Source organism: Corvus kubaryi, unplaced genomic scaffold, assembly GCF_017639235.1.
Source record: "Corvus kubaryi isolate FWS band 111438036 unplaced genomic scaffold, C.kubaryi_AGA036_p1.0 66, whole genome shotgun sequence".
NCBI classification, from domain to species: Eukaryota; Metazoa; Chordata; class Aves; order Passeriformes; family Corvidae; genus Corvus; species Corvus kubaryi.
The window spans coordinates 33306982-33325406 of NW_024582054.1; the positions used below are offsets into that span (position 1 = coordinate 33306982).

An 18425-nucleotide genomic window follows, 5' to 3' on the forward strand; every position below is an offset into this window, starting at 1 on the left:
CATGGCGGCACCGACTGAAGGCGCTGCCCTCAGCCTGGCAGGGACGGAGCGGAGCCATGGCGGCCCCCGGGTTCCAGGGTTGGCACAGACACACGACATGTCACAGATGAAATATTATGTAAATGACAACTTTATTGAAATACATGATAAAAAGCAAAGTATCATCATTGGTCTCCATATACTGAAATAATAGCAATAGTTTCTAGCAATTCCTAGATTTATAGGTGTTATATACTCTATGATATCTATTACATGAAATTTGCCATTTACAACTCATAAGATACAGATTAAAATATACTCTCATGTATTATTAGTAATTATACCGCACTATATATCATACATAAAACACATACCATATATTACATACAATACACTGCTACATAATACATTTTTGTAATAGTAATATTAAAAATTCTAAATTCCTTACTAATATTTTTATATTCGCCTCAAGAAAAATTCCAGTATTGCATTTTTCTAGCTTGTACTTATAATAATTAATTATTACTACTAATAATAACAGTTAATATATTGTACAATAGTATTACTCTATAATAAAGTGATTTAAATATAATAATAAATTTAGAATTGTTTCTAAACTTTTCCCCTATTGAAATCCATGCGCATCCATCCGGCCCAATCCTCCATCAAAGGCCTCCATAATCGAGCAGCTCTAAGGCTTCTGCAGGGAAAAGTGCTAACAGATACATTAATATAGATACAATTCAGAGATACAGCGAAGAGCTGCAGGCTCTGGCGGGAGCCCTGAGCCTCTGCCACGGCGCAGCTCTGAGCTCGGCAGCAAGGGGAGCTCTGTGCGCTGGCTGCTCACAAAGATGCTCGGCTCGCCTTGGCCAGCCCAAAGAGCATCTCCAGCAGGAAGCTTTTCTTCCCACAGGCCGCTGTCTGTGCTCCTCTAAAAGCCTGCCGGGCTCACCTTGGACGTCCTGCTCATCTTCTTATTCATTTAAAGAACCTGGTAATTTTCTTCTTCATTACTTTCATGGTCCTCCACATTTCCTTCATGTCCTTGTACCTCCTCTTGAACAGAAGCCTTCTCCGCTCGATTTCCATCCTGACCCTTCTCGCCTCTTCTCGCGCTCTCCTGGCTGCCTCTCTCTGCCTCATAGCTGCTCTTCTGCGCCTGAACCACAGGCCCAAAGGCAGGAGCAGCCCTTCAGCAGCGGCCAAGAAGGGCCAGTGCTGCAAGGCAGCCTCGAGCAGGGCTCCCCAGCCAGGGTCAGGCGGCTGCGGGGTGGCCTGCTCCAGCTCAGCCGCACGGCGCTGCACATCCTCGTCAAAGCCATTCACCACAGGCTGTGGGAACTGGAAGAGGAGCAGCACCACCAGGGCAAGGACTGATTGGTCCGCCATGCTCTGCAGGAGGAGAGAGACAAGGGCTTCAGTGGGGCTACCGAGGCAGCTTGCGGTGGGTGCAGTGAGGCGCGGAGGCGCAGGGATGTGAGGGCAGGAAGCAGAGGGCCCCAGACAGCCGGAGGGCAGCAAGGCCTGTGCCAGTGGCCCAGCAGCAGCCCCGTGCCCTGCCCAAGGCGCTCGCACGAGGGGCTGGCCCTGGCTGCAGGGGGGACAATCCAGCCCCGGGTGCGGCGCTTGTGCCCCGGCCCTGGCCCAGCCCAGCCCCGCCACGTGCGCACTCACCGCTTGCCGAGGCTGTGCTGGGGCAGCGTTACCTGCGCGGCCTTTTACAGCTGCCCCATTGTGACACGTTCCCCGATGTCACACGGGCCAGAGGCATCACAGCCGGGCCAGCCGCGCCCTTCGTCCCCAGCCCAGCTCAGCGACTGCGAGTGGGCCCAGCAATGGAAGCCCCGGCACGCAGCAAGTGCAGCCCCTCCGGGAGGGAATGGGCCCCCAGGGGCTCCCTTCACAAAGCAGGCAGAAGCCCCCGACCTCTTGTCAAAGAGAAACAAACATCATCAATACTGTTTAATAGACTCAATAATATCAACTAGGAAAGCACCAGAGGTGCTTTTGTGATTCCACTGGTTCTTCTACGCGTGGGCTGGGTGAGGGTGGCTCAGTTCTTGCTGCTTGACTATTCCCGCATTCAGCCCCTCTGAGACCTCTGTGAAACTCCCCAATTATCAGACATCCTAGATAAGGGACTGTAGCCAGACCAGCTCCAGGCTCCTCAAGCTCAAGAAGCAGCAGAGGCGGGTGGTTCCGGCAGGGAACTTGAGCTGCTTTGCACAAGAGTAGCACCCGTGTGTGAGCAGGGATTGGCCTCTCGTGTTGTACTGGAACGCTGGAGCAAGGGGTGAGAAGCCGGTGTCAAAGTGCATTGAGGTGCTCCGTGTGGCATGGGATACCCGTGTGCAGGAATAAAGAACACCTTTCCCTCAGAAGGGATCTGCTGTGGCAAGGACACCTGTGGTTTTCTCCTCCATGGAGCAGTTTGGATGCAGAGTTGGACCTGACATAATCACAGTGACACCTCCGAGCGGGGTGCAGCACCATTCCCCTCCTCATCCTTGGGTTCCCCGTGCAGAATCTCAGCCCCAGCATTCTGTCAGGGCCCTGGGGAGGTGGGATATTCCCTGAGGGGATTTCCCTTCTGTGTCCCCATTCCCCCTGTCCCTTAAGTCCCCGCGTTGAGTGGGGCACAGAGAGGATGGGGACTCCTGCCTGCCCCGTGTCCTGTCAGCGTGTCGGGCCTGTCCCAGGGCAGCCGGGCTGTGGTTCCAGTCCCGTGTCCCGCTGTCCCTGCTGTCTGTGCTGCCCTGCTCTCAGAGCCCTGTCCCTGGGCAGAGCCGTTCCCTCCCCGGGCACAGCCCCATGGGGGCTCCCTGCTGCGGCCTGGCCTGGCCCCAGAGCAGGGTCCCCCTTTGGGTGGCCCCGGGGTGGCCGCGTGTCCCCAGCCGGCTGTGCCTGGGCAGCGGCCTCAGCCGAGCGGGATGCAGAGCTGCGGGAGCCCACGGCTCTGTGCCGGCCGCACACCGGAGCTCCCAGCTCCAGCTGGCAGGGCCTCAGAGCCCGCCCTGTGCCCTCCCACACAGGCAGCTGCTCCAGGCCCTTGTCAGACACTGAAGTATTATAGTTAATGACTGAAACATTTTTATGAAGGACTTTTGTCTACTGGCACTGCGTAGCAAAGTTGCAACAAAGCTGCACCGGACGCTGCTGCACTCTTGATGGGTGCCCAGAGAAGCTGTGGCTGCCCCATCTCCTGCAAGTGTTGGAGGCCAGGTTGGTTGGGATTTGGAGCATCCTGGTCTAGTGGGATGTGTTCCAGCCCATGGTAGGAACTTGGGGTAAGAACTGGATGATCTTTGGGGTGCATTCCAACCCAAACCAGACTGTGATTCTGTTATTAGGTGGGATATCAGGAGGAGGTTCTTGCCCCAGAGAATGGTCAGGCACTGAACAGGCCCCTGAGGGAATAGTCACAGCCCCAAGGCTGACAGATCTCAATGAGCGTTTGGTTAATGCTCTCAGGCATCAGTGTGGGATTTTTTGGGTTTTCCTGTGCAGGGCCAAGAGTTAGGCTTGATGATCCCCATGGGTCCCTTCCACCTCAGGATAGTCTGTGATTTTGTGTGAGGCTTCAGTAGCTGCTCAGCAATCTCGCATTTCTGTGGTGTTTGCTGAAGCCCTTGGTGAAAATCTGCAGTTTTATCTTACGAGTTTGGTGTTCAAATCATTAGTATAATTCACTAGAAGTTGGGTCTGAGATGTGAAGGCTGCATCTGTACTTTCATTCTGAGTGAGGAAAGCAATTATATTCTTAAATCCTTTACGGAATGACTGAAAGTGCATTTTTCTCTGCTCTAACAGCACCTAAAATTGTGAATGGCATGGAAAAGACCAGATATTCACTCCAGCATTAGGACAGCCTCACACCAAGGCCCCATTAAAGAAAAGCAGTGTGTGCCCATCTCTAGCTGGTCCAATTTGACTTGTCCAGGCCCTGCCGGACTTCCAGAATTACACTCCACTTACACGCAAAAAGCACCGCGAGCAGCACAGCTTCTGCTTCGCCTCATGTTCCAATTTCAGCGTTTAAACCTTCCGTCCTTGACCTTTTTAATGGATATTAAGGGCTGTGAAGCTGAACCCGCCCTATCCCTCCCCCGTTCCCTTAGATCCCCTCAGAGCGAAATGGCGCCTGGGGCTGAGCCCGCGAGTTGCCACGGCAACGGGGAGGGGGTGGGGCCGGGCCGGCACGGCAAGGAGAGGAGCGTGGTGTCGCGAGGTCACGTGATCCTGCGTTTTCCCGCCCACGGCGGCCTTGGACCTCCCCGCTGCCCGTAGGCGCGTGATGGCGCCCCGCCCACGCCGAGGGAGCGGTATTGATTGGTCGGAGGGCGAAGGAGGGGGCGGGGCTTGCGCCGCGCAGCCGCGGTGAGGGAGGGCGCAGCCCAGTGAGGAGGAGGCGGCGGCGCGCGAGCGGCGGCGGCGGTTGGTGCGCGCGCCAAGATGGTGAGGGGGGAGCGCGCGCCGCTCCCTCAGGGGGGATCCGGCGGGATGGGGGGGATCCGGCTGGGAGGGGGCTCATCCCGCTGAGATAATGCATAGTTAACTGATTCAGAAAGATTCGGTAGAGAAATGATAGAATAATCAACAGAAAAACGCGTGATCTGACCTCTGAGGAACTGATTATGTGTCTGTGAAACGATTGATGGCTTGATCGTACGTGGTTGCTGCTTGTCTTGTAATGTTTCGAGCTAATTCAGTGAAGAGTGTTATAAATAAGAACGTCTGATTGTTGCTTATTGAGCTAATTCACCCGAGTGGTGAATTTGGACTTGAGCTGTGATTGCTGGTTGGAACAGACCAAGAGAAACATGGACTGGTGGATGAATGCTGTGGGGTACTTTGCATTAGTATTGGCTAATGGGTAAAGAAATGGTTGTGGAAAAGGAAGAGTCATGCTTGCTGCTTTTAGTAAAGGTTTGGGGAGGTGAACCCTCCTGTGGACGGAGCAGTTGCAAAGCAAATTTGATCAAATCTTAGGCTGTTTTGCTGTGTGCCTGTCTAGTGAAAGGAGAGTCGTGCTTTGAGGCGCATTTGGGAAATTGGTGTTTACTTGTCAGCCTGATGGTGAGGGGAGCGGGTGTCCCGAGGCGTATCTGAACAGGACGGTCCAGGGAGCAGCAGCGTCCAAGGGGTGGTGGCGGCCGGTGTGTCCGTGTCTGTGCAGCAATCCTGCCTCGGCTTTCTTGAGTTTTTGTTAAGCCAAGCGTTGGTGAGCTGGCTTAGCTCCGATAAACAGTCTGAATCTGATGTTACCAAGTGTTTTCCTTCAGATTCCCTCAGGGATTTGTGTTTGTGTAGCTGCACAGGTGTGAGCAAGAGCATGGCTTGTCTGCAGGGAGAAGCTGGCGAGCCCAGAGGATTGGGAGAAAAGCTTCCTTCACAAAAGAGGATTTCATATAAAATATAACCTCAGCTTTGAAATGCAGCCATGAATCCTGTTGGGTTTTTTAATTGAGACCTCCTCCTGGGCTAGTGAGAGTGGGTATTAGTGACATTTTATATGAAATACAACTTCAACTGTGAAATGCAGCCCTGAATTCTGTTTAGTTTTTTAAATATTTTTTAGGTTTTTTTTCTTGAATGAGTGAGACTGGGTATTAGGGATATTTCACAGAATCAGTTAGGTTGCAAAAGCCCTCTGAGATCATCGCATTCAACCTGTTTGGGTCAGAGGGGTCTACTTGTTGATCAGAGGGAGCCAAGAACAGTCTTTGACGTTTAGGGTAAACAAGCAAAATCAGGGAGGCTGCACAGGCAGTACCTGAGCTGTGCTGTCACAGCAGAGCCTGATTTCCTCTCCAGCTGTCCAGAGGAAGCAGAGTGATGAGACTGTGTGCCAGAATTTGGTCAAGGTGGAAATCTTTTCAGGAGCAACAACAAACGCGGGGTATTGGAAGTGGGGAAGCAGAGCCACCCGTCTGCTTTTTGAGGGAAATCTCACAATGTTGAACACGAGGAGACAGAACTGAGAGCTTAAATAGTAACATTCTTCTTATTAAAAAGCAGTGATTTGTCTCAATGCAAGAGCTCTTTATTAGAGCTTTTGATAGGTAATCTTGCACATTTTTTTTATCTGAGGAATTTTTTTTAGGAAACCTTGAAATACAGTTAACTTCGGTACAAAGGTCTCGATGCCATGGGAGTTTACAAATACAGTATAAACTGCAGATTTTTAGTAACTTCTTTATCAAGCTGGCATGAACCCCTTGGTTGTATGTATAAAATGTTGCTCAGGAAATGGCAGTGCTTGGCTTGGTGCAGTTCAGAAATTGCATGTGTAAGGGAAGATAACCTGCATGGTTGCTTGTGAAACAGTAACTTCCTTCCTCATCTTCATTGTGATGACTAATATGGTATCTGAGCATCTCTGCTGAGAGCTTGGTGTGCACAGGGGGAAAATGCTGCATGTTTTTTGGTTAAAATGTCTGAAACCCTTTCTGTGTGTGTAAATCTCAGAAGTTCAATTAATATTTTTGTGGGTAAAAATAAACAAGGACGATGTTCTTAAATATTAATAGTAGCTCCTATTATGTTAAATGCTTAAATTACTTTATCCCATATGCTGCCACTCTAAGGGACTCCCTTATTTCAAGGCCTGGAAAATGAAGTGTAAAATTTACTTTTAAGTGTAGAAGTGTAAAATCTACTTCTGAAGTGTAAAGTTTGCTTCTAAGAGCTCTGAGAATGATCCCACTTCAGGAGCAGTTAATGAAATACTCCTAGTTAACTGTGGCTTTGAAGAGGGAAATTAAAACAGATAAAAGTTCTGTTAATGTGTTTTGTTATTTTTTTAAAATCTTGCTTTCACCCATGTTTTTTCTGGCTTATGTGACAAGCTGCATGCAGGCCAATGTCAGTAGGCTTTATGCACAGATGTGTGTGACACAGGGATTTTTTTGTCTGTTTCACTTTCTAGAAGGATTTATCTCTCCCTTCCCTCTGCCATTTCCTCTTTGCAGAGCGAATCTCTGGTGGTTTGTGATGTTGCTGAAGACCTGGTGGAGAAACTGAGAAAATTCCGGTTTCGCAAAGAGACCAACAATGCTGCCATTATAAGTAAGTTCCAAACATGCCTGACAGAAATTGTCAGAAAATCCTCTCTCTCACCTCTTTTCTTCCCTGTGTAACGTTGCTGCTGTAACAGGTAAACATGAGTCAGGAGGGTGTTTGTTTTGTGAGCTGCAGCACTTCCAATTTTGTCTGTAATCTTAACAATCTTAAAACAATGCTGTTCTTAGGATAGAAGTCTCCATCTGCTCTTACCAGAGTATTTATATTTAATTATGGCTCAGAGTCTACCACTGTTTGTAAAATGATTTTGGGAAGTCATGGGATACACTGAAGAAGCAAAACAGAATCACAAGGACTGTAATTGTTGAGTGCTAAAAAGCTTCATGCATCCGTTGTATAAATCAATTGAAAAAAACATTGATCTGTGTTTTATTTTGATTTATAGTGAAAATCGACAAGGATAAGCAGTTGGTGGTGCTGGATGAGGAGCATGAGGTTTGTTAAATGAATTGTAAATAAGAGTATCTTCAGCCTGCAATGTATTGTTGTCTCTAAGGTACTGCCTTAGTTTCAAATTGTTATCAAACTCTTAATCTAATTTGGGTCATGAGCTTATTTAAATGCATGGTCACTCTGCATGTAAAGCACAGCACCATTAATAGTGAAACTATGCAGAAGCAATTGAGTTGACTAATTATTTGCACCAAAAAAAGAGGTTATTTTAAAGCTGTTTTAACGATGTAAAAAGCATCTTTGGCACCTGCTGGCTTTTTGAAGAGATTTCTGCTGTGTTTCCACGTAGATCTGCACATTTGCCTCTGAGCTGGTCTGCCATCAATTAGAAGCAGGATTGCTAATCCCCTGCAGACTCTAAATTTGATGGGTGGCAAAATAAGGTCAGCCCAGTGTGTGGTGTTTCTTAATGGTCCATAGGGCAAAATTAAATCCTTCCCAGGGATTTGAGCATTAACCATAGCTCTTGTTCCCTAGAATGTAGATGTTAATGTTACACTCAGATGTAATGGGGACTCTTTTTTGTTTGCTGAAAGAGGAAGGAATGAATTTTTCAAACTTTTGATCTATGTAGCTGATTTTAACTGACTTTATGATGTGTGCTTGCTTATTTCTGTTTAGCACTAGGGTTGGCAAAGCATGGTAGCTGCCAGCATAGCCAACTAGAGCCAAAAATGTTTGCTAAACTCATTATGCCTAAAATAGGGATGATTATTCATGTTAACATTAATTCTGTGTTTAGTCATAGGAGTCTGTTGGCACACAAGTCTTCCTAAACTGCTCTAGTAATTTGGGAGGTCCTTATCAGTTCACCTGTAGATGAACATCTGCCTTACAGGTGTTTCACTGCCCATTATTCTGCTTTAACCTTCCAGTGCAAGATACTTGCTCAAATATTGCTTGTGTTTAATGTCACCAGGGTATTTCTCCCGATGAGCTAAAGGATGAGCTGCCCGAGAGACAACCTCGATATCCTTCTTATGCTGCTGCCATTTGGATTTACTCACTCCTGGAAGCTGTTCAAAATGTTGGACTTCACCTTTTTAGGCCAATAATTGCTGTAGTGTGATCTTGCTGATCCTTTATTTGTGAAATAACCCAAGGATCAGTTCTCAGGCTGCACTGAACTGTTGTACCACTTGTTGAAACAATGACTCATTTAAGCCTTTCCTGACATTTTATTTCATTTTAGACTGTATAATGTTTGGGGAAGTAAAGCAAAGCCACGCTGCTGTTAATGTAAAGAAGTGAGTAAAACGTACCAGTTGGTGGCTACTTCTAAATATAGGAATCTGCCTGTGTAACTCTGGATCTGTTTTGGTACTTTCTCAGGATGTGGCTGTTGTTGTTTTGCTGCAGTTATTGATTCTGGGATATGATCCAGGGAGGAATCCCTGTTTTGAAAAAAAAAAAGGAACAAAAGAGGGTCAAGTAAATTACTCTTAGGAGGTACTTAAGTTATATGTGAAGAAAATACCTGTCCTATTAGCTTCAAAAGCCGGCTGGCACCATTCCCTGTGCCGTTCTGAATCTTTTCTTTCATGCCCACAGTGCAGTGGGAGGCTGTAGAACAGAAGTCGTGGCTAAAACTGTGGTTCAAATTCAGCAAAACACCTGAAACAATGAAATTCTTGGTCAGCAAAGAAAGAATTGGACTTTCATTAAGCCAAAACCACACTGGTGGATGTGGAAGTATTTTTACCAAGCTGGGAGAGGAATATTTGTGATGAGAGGGTGATTTTAGCTCTGATGTGAAACATTACTACAGAGACAGCCCTTACACAGAGGTGGGGCCAGTTCTGAAAGTCAGATGTGGAAGTGAAAACAGAACAATGAGTTTATTATTACTGAATTAAAACATCATCTAAAATGCAACACTTATTTGTGCCTGCATCAGGCTCTGATAACTGAGGATTATATCCTACTAAAATAATTGATTTCTTAGTTTCTTTAACCTCAGAAAAAACATTTATTGTGTATAGTTACAAGTACCAGCATGAAGATGGAAGAGTTTCCTATCCATTGTGCTTTATCTTCTCCAGTCCAGTTGGTGAGTGAACATTGTGATTGGTAGCTACTGAGTGTTGTAAATTTGGAAATATTATTTTCTAGGGAAGATAAAACTGAGTGCTTAGTGCTCTCAAGGAGATTTTCCTGCCTTTGAGGTTCACATTTAGGACACTTAAGATGTATGATAGAAGAGATTCTCTCTTTTTCACTTCTGAAGGCTGAACTGGAGTGTTGGTTTCCTGCTTAGCTGGCCAAAAGGTGTCTGCCTAAATATGACTGTTCTCAGTGTGCTCACCCTCCTCTGAAGGACAGGCCCTGGAGCACTCTGCATCTACTCATGGAGGCTTAACCTAATTTAACCTGTTTACTGCTCAAATCTTGGGGAATCCTCAAAACATGACCCTGTAAGGCTCAGGAAATGAGTGGAGAGAGACATCACCTCTGTTCCTGAGGGATTCTGTTCACCTGACTCTTGCTATTCAGATATTAGTGATTGGGAGGGGAGAAATTCCTCTCATCTCAGAAGAACATGGGAACCCATTTCTTTGTGAGGGTCTTAGAATGCTATTCCTTTCATTCTACCCAAGAAAGGAACAGGACTCTGTAAGAGGGTTAGGATGAGATATGAGAGTTTTCAGGGGGCCTGGATGTAGTGGGCAGCAGTAGAGGATGCTCTACTCAACTGCCCCTCAAACAGTGCTGTGAGGGGACAGTCTAAAGGACTATCAGAGCTGTGGGTGAAAAGGAGGAAAAGAGGGCTTCCTAACCCAGATCTGAGCATGTGAAAGTGCTGGGGGAACAGACTGTTCCAGGAGAAACAGACTCTCATCCTGGATCATCCCAAGTTTGCCGAGAGCAGTATAGAGCATGCTCTGCTTGTGTCACAGCAACCCTCAACATCAACTCACCTGCACAGGGCACGGTGTAATTTTAATAGAAGCCAAATAACCTGGGTCTTGGTTTGGGCTTACAGAGCTGAATTGCTCCTGGGCTTCCATCTGTGTTCTGTATTAGTGTAGCTTGCTGGTATTACTGGATTATCCTTGTTATCTCCTGGAAGAAGATTGTGCTGTTTTACCCTTCATTTTTCAGAGCTAGAGTAACTAGGTATATAAAAGAGTTTAGCAACTACTGAGCATATTCTTCTGTAGTTACCTGAGAATCTGTCTGTGAATGTCTTTAGCTTTCAGTTTGGATTTTTAAAAAAAACCTTAGTTTTGAAGTGTTGTAGTCAAAATAATGAAGCAAACCCTCTTTTTTCCCCCTCTCCCCCCCATAACTACAGGATGTAAGCCTGAGCAGCAGATGATGTATGCTGGAAGCAAGAATAAGCTTGTACAGACAGCTGAACTCACTAAGGTATAACTGGCTTTTGAAATAACTCTCTCCCCCTTCACTGCAGGTTGTTGTGTTGTGTCTTGCTTGAACTGATGGCAAGAAGGGTTTTGTGAGACTTTGTGATTACAGGGAACAGAGCCTGGTTTAGGAACACTAAACGAGGAGTATGTGTGGAGATTTCTATACCCTAAAACACCAGGAGGAACAGTGTTCTCTAAAACAAAAATATCCCTCAGTAGGATGGACATCTTTGTTGTGGGGGAGGAATTTACTGATGGGAAGAATAGACTGAAGCCTTAGTGTGGTGTGGAACAGATCAGTGTAGCTGGTTCCTGGGGCTGGATGCTTGCAGAACAGCCTGCAGAGCAAGTGACATGTGCCAAGTGATGAACAATTTCTTCCTCTGTTGGGTTCTTCCAGTACTGGCACCAGAAGAAATCACTGCATTCACCAGGCCTAGCTGCATGTATATTTTAGAAAAGAAATGTCACCTGTTTTTCATTTTGGAGATCTTGGAAATCTTTGCTTAATTGGCACCTAGACTCCTTTTAGCCTCAAGCAGTAAAGCTTAATAGAGTCAGTAGCTGCTTCAGGTTTTTCATACCATGTGAAATTACTTCAGCACTTCTAACAGCACTGTTCCCTTTAGGTCTTCCCTATCCTGCTGAGTCCTTTAACATCCCAGTAAAAATGTCTGTTGGACCAGTAAGAGAACTATGAATCATAGAATGGCTTGGGTTGGAAAGGACCTTAATGTTCATTCGTTCAAACCCCCTGCCAAGGGCAGAGACACCTTCCACCAGACTAGGTTGCTCCAAGCCCTGTCCAACTTCTGCTTCTTCCAGCTGTACCTTTTAAGAAAAGACACCTCTGTTTTAAATTAGACCTCAAGTTCACAGGAGGCAATAGGAAGGAAGCAGAAGATGGTAAAAACAATCAGCACAGCCCCAAGAAATCTTTTTTTAGATCTGTTGAAACTGCGTCTTGGAGGCTTGAGAACTGTAAGCAAGCTTACTGGAAAACAGTAAGCAAGAAGAAAGGAGGGTGAGAAGAAGGTGAAAGCCTGGGAAGTAGTTCAGTTGGAGTTCCTGACACCTCTGAAATGGAGAAATTCAGCCTGAATGGCTTTTGAATGCAAGTCCATGACTGGGTATAAAGGTTCCTGATCATTCATCCTCCTCCTGAAGCAGGAGAACACAGGCTGTCTCCAGTTGGGCTTGCCTGCTTGCTCTTCAAATATGCTTTATTCTTGCCTCTCGCTGAGCTGTGTTTCATTTTAACTCATGCTGAGACTTCCTCCTGGTGTGATTTTTGCACATGACTCAGCTGAGTTCTCTAATCAGTCTCCAGTGACTCGCATATTAGCTTGGCTTCTGTTAAGCTGTTCTGTTCTTGTAACACTGAATTTTGGGGTTTCTCCATTTTGAAGGCCTGTGAATTTGTAAAATTACCTGACTTCTGTCTGTGGGCATCTCATGGACTCCTGTGGGCAATGCAGAATTAACATTGTTTCTCTTCAGGCTACTTAAAAAAACCCCAAACCCCAGCCAGTTACTTGCCCAGGTGGAATGTAAAGAGTATATTGGTGTTTTGGACCTTGTTTTCTGCTTCAGAACTGCATTACAGGTTCATTTAAGATTTCTCAAAGCTTTGGGTTGTTTTCAGGTTGTTTTGGGGGTTTTGCCCAGAGATGTTGTGGCTGCCCCATCCCTGGAAATGTTCATGGCCAGGTTGGATGGTGCTTGGAGCAGCCTGAGAAAGTGGAAGGTGTCCCTGCCCATAGCAGGGGAATTGGAATGAGATGAGCTTTAAGGTCCCTTCTAACCCACCCATTCTATGCTTTCAGGATTTTGTTGGGGTATTTTTCCCAAGTTTCCTATTTTGAGATATTTTACAGGTAAAACAGTATGCTACTGGATATTACGAATTTATTTCAGTTCAAAGAAAAAATAATTGTGTGTTGGACTGAGCAAAATTGCTGAACTTTGGGCTTAAATCAACCTAGACATTAAATTAATTTGTGTTCTTCAAAATACCATCTTGCTGAGATAATGCATGTGAGATGGGGCCACTTCAGGGTTATTTTAAAATGTAGTACATGTGCTTTTCTCATATTCTTAAGGGACAAGAGTAAAGCCTAGAAATAGAAATTATGAGATTCTTATTTAAGTTAGTGATGTTCTTTGCCACTTAGTCTTGTATATTTTCCACTGATCTGGTGCTTTCAAGAAAGCACCTGAAAATTGTAGGTTGGTTTATCGCAGCTCAGACAACGCGTGTGGAAAGGTGCTGCTTGCATTGTGTGCTTATCCCTTTCCAGTCCCATACCCCAGGAACTGATGCAATGCCATTTTGTTTAGGTATTCGAAATCAGAAATACAGAAGACCTAACTGAAGAATGGCTGCGTGAGAAACTGGGCTTCTTCCACTAAGGAAAACCTCTGTTCTAAGTATTTATGTACCATCCTTGTGATACTGGAACCAGACATGAATACTTACACCCAAGCAATGCACTGTATTCACAGCTGTCTCCTGCAGTATCTCTCTTGTGCAGAGTTTGTGCAAAGAATAGCAGGTCTGTCTCCTTGAAGTAACAAATCTTTGCAGGTGTTTCCTTATTTGTACCTGCTAAAAGGGAATACTCCTCTGCAGGGACTCCTTTTGCACTCCTGTGACTAATATTTCTGTAACTAAAATAGTTCAGTTCTGGATTTATAACCGTGTACAAACATCATTTGGAAGCTGACGCTAACTTTTTCTGAGCTACAAACACATCCTTATGACACACATTAGCCGTTTTTATGCAGAATTTGTGTACTGTCACTCACCCGATTTTTTGACTTAATGTCTTCTCAATTTTGAAAACTACTCCCTGGAAGCATTCGTTTAGTATTAAAAATCAAAATCCTTGTACAGCAAATCCATCCATTTATCTTTCCATCGAGTCCATGTGAACTGTCTCAAATTCTTGGAACTAATTTTTGTCATTCCAGTAATTCCTCAGTTGCCTGAGTCAATCTTTCTAAATTTCAGGGCAAAGCTTTGACTGTCCAGTTCTCATGCTAATACAGTTTCACAGGAACTATCTGATAACTAAGGGCTGAACTACAACTCTGGTTCCTCTTGTACCAGATTTCTTCTTGCATCTCTATTCTGACACTGTTGAGAAGTTTACCTCTGCTCATTTCCTGTTATCTAAACACCTGGTGATACTGTGTGCCTTTCATTTGTTAGCTTTAAAAGGACTTGAGAATTTTACACTGCCACTTCTTACAAATTTGGTAAAAACTTTGTTAAAGAATCCAAGTAATATTTGTTCCTAGTGCCTCGTGCTGCAGTTGACATCTGTTAAAACAAAAAGCCAACCTCCTTTTCTTTGAAATTCCAATCATCTGCTCCATTTGTAGGAGTCAGGAGGTTAAAGCTTTTCATGATAATGAACAATTTATAAAAGCTTTTTGTTACGAGAGTTGGCCACACATAGCTTTTGAGTACTTTAATTACAATCTCTAACTTTCTTAATGGCTTTTTGGTCAAAATTACATTCCAGATGAAGCTTTTGCATAAGTGATCATTTGATTTTCATCTACTTAACGGTTCATCTCTTCGAAACAGCAAATCTAATGTGAAAATAGTATTTAACTTTTATAAATGACCAGTCTTTTTACAGGTCTGTTTTATATTGAATAGAGTAGCTGTCTGATGTGGGACACGTTCAGCCCGTGCCGTGGCAGGAGGAGCACTCATGGGACAGTCTCTCCCTATCTTGCTCGTGAGTGTTTGTTGTGCTACTGAACAAGTATCTGCGTAAGAGCAGCTTCCTGTTGATAACATACCTTAAAATACAGCTGCCCCAACCAATCTGCTCGCTGGGAAGGAATGCAGTGTTAAATTTGGAGGCCAGTATTTCATGCTGTGAAACCTTTGCTGAAAGTGGGGTTATTTTTCATTTGTCAACGTAGGCTGTGTTAGTGTTAAAACACTAATTCCTGCAAGATCACAAGGAATTTATTTGCAAAGGTCCTCAGTGTTGGCAAATCTCTTCTTAGTTTGATGTTATTGCTCATTTATTTGTATATAAATCTGACTTGAGAGGAGCTTTTCCAAATACATGTTGGAATGATCCAATTAAATCGATCTTTTGGTGTGGGAAAGAAGTGCTTGTAATTAAATTTCTGTGTTAACATACTGAACTGGAAAAACAATTTCATTTCCCTGGATGAAAAAATGTTGATTATGAAACTGTTGCTTGATCATTCTGTACTGCAGATCAATAAAAACAATGTCTTTTGTGACATACATTGTATAAATAAGACTTTGGCTTAAAGGATAGTGTCATTCCAAGCATCAGTCTAGAAACAGCTAGAATCTCTTTTGAGGTTTTTTTGAGATTGTACTAAAGGTGAGGCATGTCAAAGTACAGTGTGGGCAAGAGGGAGGCTGCTGCTTGGAATGTTCAGCTTGATTTGCAGTGGGGAAAAACTGGATTAATCGTGTCTGTTGTACTTTGTACACTGGTGGGCTGCCAGCAGCCAACTGCTGCCTGCACAGGTCTGCACAAAAATAACTGTACAAGAGGCCTGTGTCAGGAGGGAAAGGAGGAGCTGCTGCATGAAATGATTGAATTTGACCTTTCATCTCTGGATTGCTCCACCTTCTGCCAAGGAAACATTGCTCCTTACAGCTGAATCTTCAGCTGAGTTCTTCCACTTTACATGCTCTCGTGCCTCACTTAAGCACTTTCTGCCTTGGGTGCTGCCCCTCCAGCCTTGCAGGAAGCAAACAGATCCTCATGAGAGTGTTAAAGCCCAGTTTCTCCTGAAAGGTGCTGTTGATGCTGCTCAGCCCACCAGTATGACTCTTCAGCCAGCCCTGCCTGGCAGCTGTTCCTCCCTCCCCTGGCTGAGCTGTGGAAGCAGCTGCAGGTACTGGGAGGACGTGTGTGCAGAGGGTGTTTGCTGTTCCAGCCTTGTTTGTGTTCTCCTTGGTCTTAATGCAGTGTTTTGACACAACTGGCTGCTGCTAATTGTCCTGGGCTCTTGAGATGCAGGTAGTGCTAACACTTGATTAAACAAAGACATCATTATGTCCAGGTCTTTCCTGCACAAATAATCCTTGTTTTCATAACATCCTTTCCCCACCTTATCTGTAGAACTGTGTGTTCTGTGCTGCTGCCCCCTTAGGCTCAGTGGGAGGCAGATGAGTCCACATTCAGGCCAGTATGTTCCAGTTGGGCTTTGCTGGTGAGTTGCCCATCTGTAATCACACATTTCTCTTGAATTTTCAGACCTCTAAAGAGAGAATCTAAAGGACAACATAAATTAACCTAGGGGAGCCTTTGTAGCTAATGGTCTGAGAGTCAGCATTTTCCATTGGGAGCTCCTATTTTTCAGGAGTTAGTAAGTTGGCCATAAAATCCCTGGTCTGGAGTTAGAGGTCTCTCCAAGGGAGACTTCTGCCACAATTAATCAGGTTTGCTTTAAATATTGACTAGATGGCTGGGATACAGCTCTTGTAATCCTATTCATTGATGGTAAGCTGAATTAAAGCATGAGTTTGCATGTCAGCCCATGAAATAGACTTGTAGTGTTTTGAATATTTTTAACAAAAAATGTAAATGCTGGTATTTGATGGTTTAAGTGTATTTCTAGTATCATGAATACTGTTCTGATCTATTAAAGGAGGCAATAATGCAGGTGTTGACACCTTTTTCACTTCTCTAAAGGAGCATCTTTTGCATTTGTACCAGGATTCCATTTTTGTATCTTTAACTGTAAAATAGCTGGTCCAGAAACCATGTTAAACTGATGACAGGGGTCTGACTCAAACAGGCAGAAGGAAGAGAATTCAATTCCTTACTTCAGTGCATTCCAAAAATAAATATCATGCAACTTCTTTTTTATACATACATGTAGTGACTGTGAAATGGAGCCGTGGTGGGACATGAGAAGGGGCTCGGTGAAACTCTTGTGTTTGTTCTGTGGTTCAGACTCATCTTAAAAGGTTTGAGAGGTTCACGGCCAGATTTGAGAATTTGGCAGTTCCATGAAAATACCAGTAACCAGTACAATTTCCATACGCTGTTAAGTCTCTGCTACTTCACATTGCATGTTTACTTTAAACCAAATCTTTTTTTGCTAAGCATGGTGCTTGTATGGGTTTAAATAAAATGTTTCATTAAGAGGTGGTGTTGCCCTGTTTTAATTGCAAAGTGGTTCCTGTGTGATAGGGGAAATCTGGTACTGCTTGGTATCACCTTCTTCCTCTTTCTCAGCTTCCTGAAGTTTGCTTTGGACTTGTACCCTATCATCAGTCTTGAGTGCTCCCTCATTTGCTGTTCTACCTAAAATAATTCCTGTTTCCATCTGTATGATGGGGAGGAGAGGAGCTGCTGGAACACTGCAGGGAGCTCCTGTGCTCTGCTGCTTTGCACCTTTGTGTCACAGACCTCCCACTGCCTCCAGGTGAGGTGCAAGGCAGTGTGGGGCTCGATGTCAGTCTGGAGTGTCGCATAAAATTCCCTATTCCACCTCTTCCATGAGGCCAAGGCTCCTGGCAGAACCTGGAGCTGTGGAATACAATACAGAGAGCAGGTGCCCCCTGAACAGTGTCAGAGTAGCTGTCAAGGAGACAGAAGAACTTAGTACTTTTACCTTCCCACAGTTGTTGGCTCATCTCCTGCCCAAGAGACCACTGCATTAATTTGATCTAAGCACTCCTTTTCTGCCTTCTTGCTGTTTCATGCTGTCATGATCTTCGGAGATTTTGATTCTTCTATTGTTGAAAAAACTGCCAACTATAATGCAAGGAATTCAGCTTCAGCACCTGACATAGATTGTTTCTGCCAACACTGAAGAACAGCATTAATAGGCCACAGATTAGACATGATAGAAATAAACCCCTTTGCTCCCAGGTGAGAGAACTCTGTGAAGGAGAAAAGGCACAGCTGCTTCAGCACATCTGGCTCCTCAATGGCATCTCTGTCACTGAGATGGCAAAATCTGTTGCCAAAAGCTCGGGGAAGTAAAAGCTGCTGTGGGAGAAGAATGGTTCTCCAGAAAAGGAGATTTAAAAAAAGGAATAAATATCTCTCCCATGGGAGAGGGTCACCTGTGGGGTCTTTGGCATTCTCTGCTGGTCACTGAGTGTGCTTCACTAGGAAATGGGCAATATTTTATTGGTACTGCCCCATCACAGGCGGTAAAAACAACAGCGGAATAAAGGAAATTGCCAGGACATCCAGGGATGTGAAGTGAAGGGCAGCTGCTTCCATTCAGGAAAGGTCATTGGCTTCTAATAGTTACAATGGAAAGGTCAGTTGAGTGGTAATTAAAATCAAAGCAAGAGAGGGAGTAGGAATCAAAATGGGAAACCTCTGCACAGCAGGACAAGCCTGCAGTGTACCTGCAGCCTGAGTATCTCGCAGCTGGTGCTTTCCCTTCCAAGGTGTGTGAAGAGATGGCTTGCACAGGGCTGGGAGTTTGCTAAGGAGATCCCATGGCTTGGCAGGGTGTCTGGGAGTAATACGGAGGAGAGCTGTAGTTTGTTCTGGAGGAGCT

The 18425-nt window shown here is 45.0% G+C and overlaps 1 protein-coding gene across 1 annotated transcript; it reads left to right on the top strand.

The window, feature by feature from the left end:
- The first annotated feature begins 4353 nt into the window (after positions 1-4353).
- Positions 4354-17049, top strand: GMFB (glia maturation factor beta). The gene is made up of 7 exons (XM_042047449.1): positions 4354-4437; positions 6954-7050; positions 7451-7500; positions 8438-8487; positions 9486-9568; positions 10814-10887; positions 13227-17049. The coding sequence occupies exons 1-7, from the start codon at positions 4435-4437 to the stop codon at positions 13296-13298; spliced, it is 429 nt and encodes a 142-aa protein (XP_041903383.1). The 5' UTR covers positions 4354-4434; the 3' UTR covers positions 13299-17049.
- The last annotated feature ends 1376 nt before the right edge of the window (positions 17050-18425 follow it).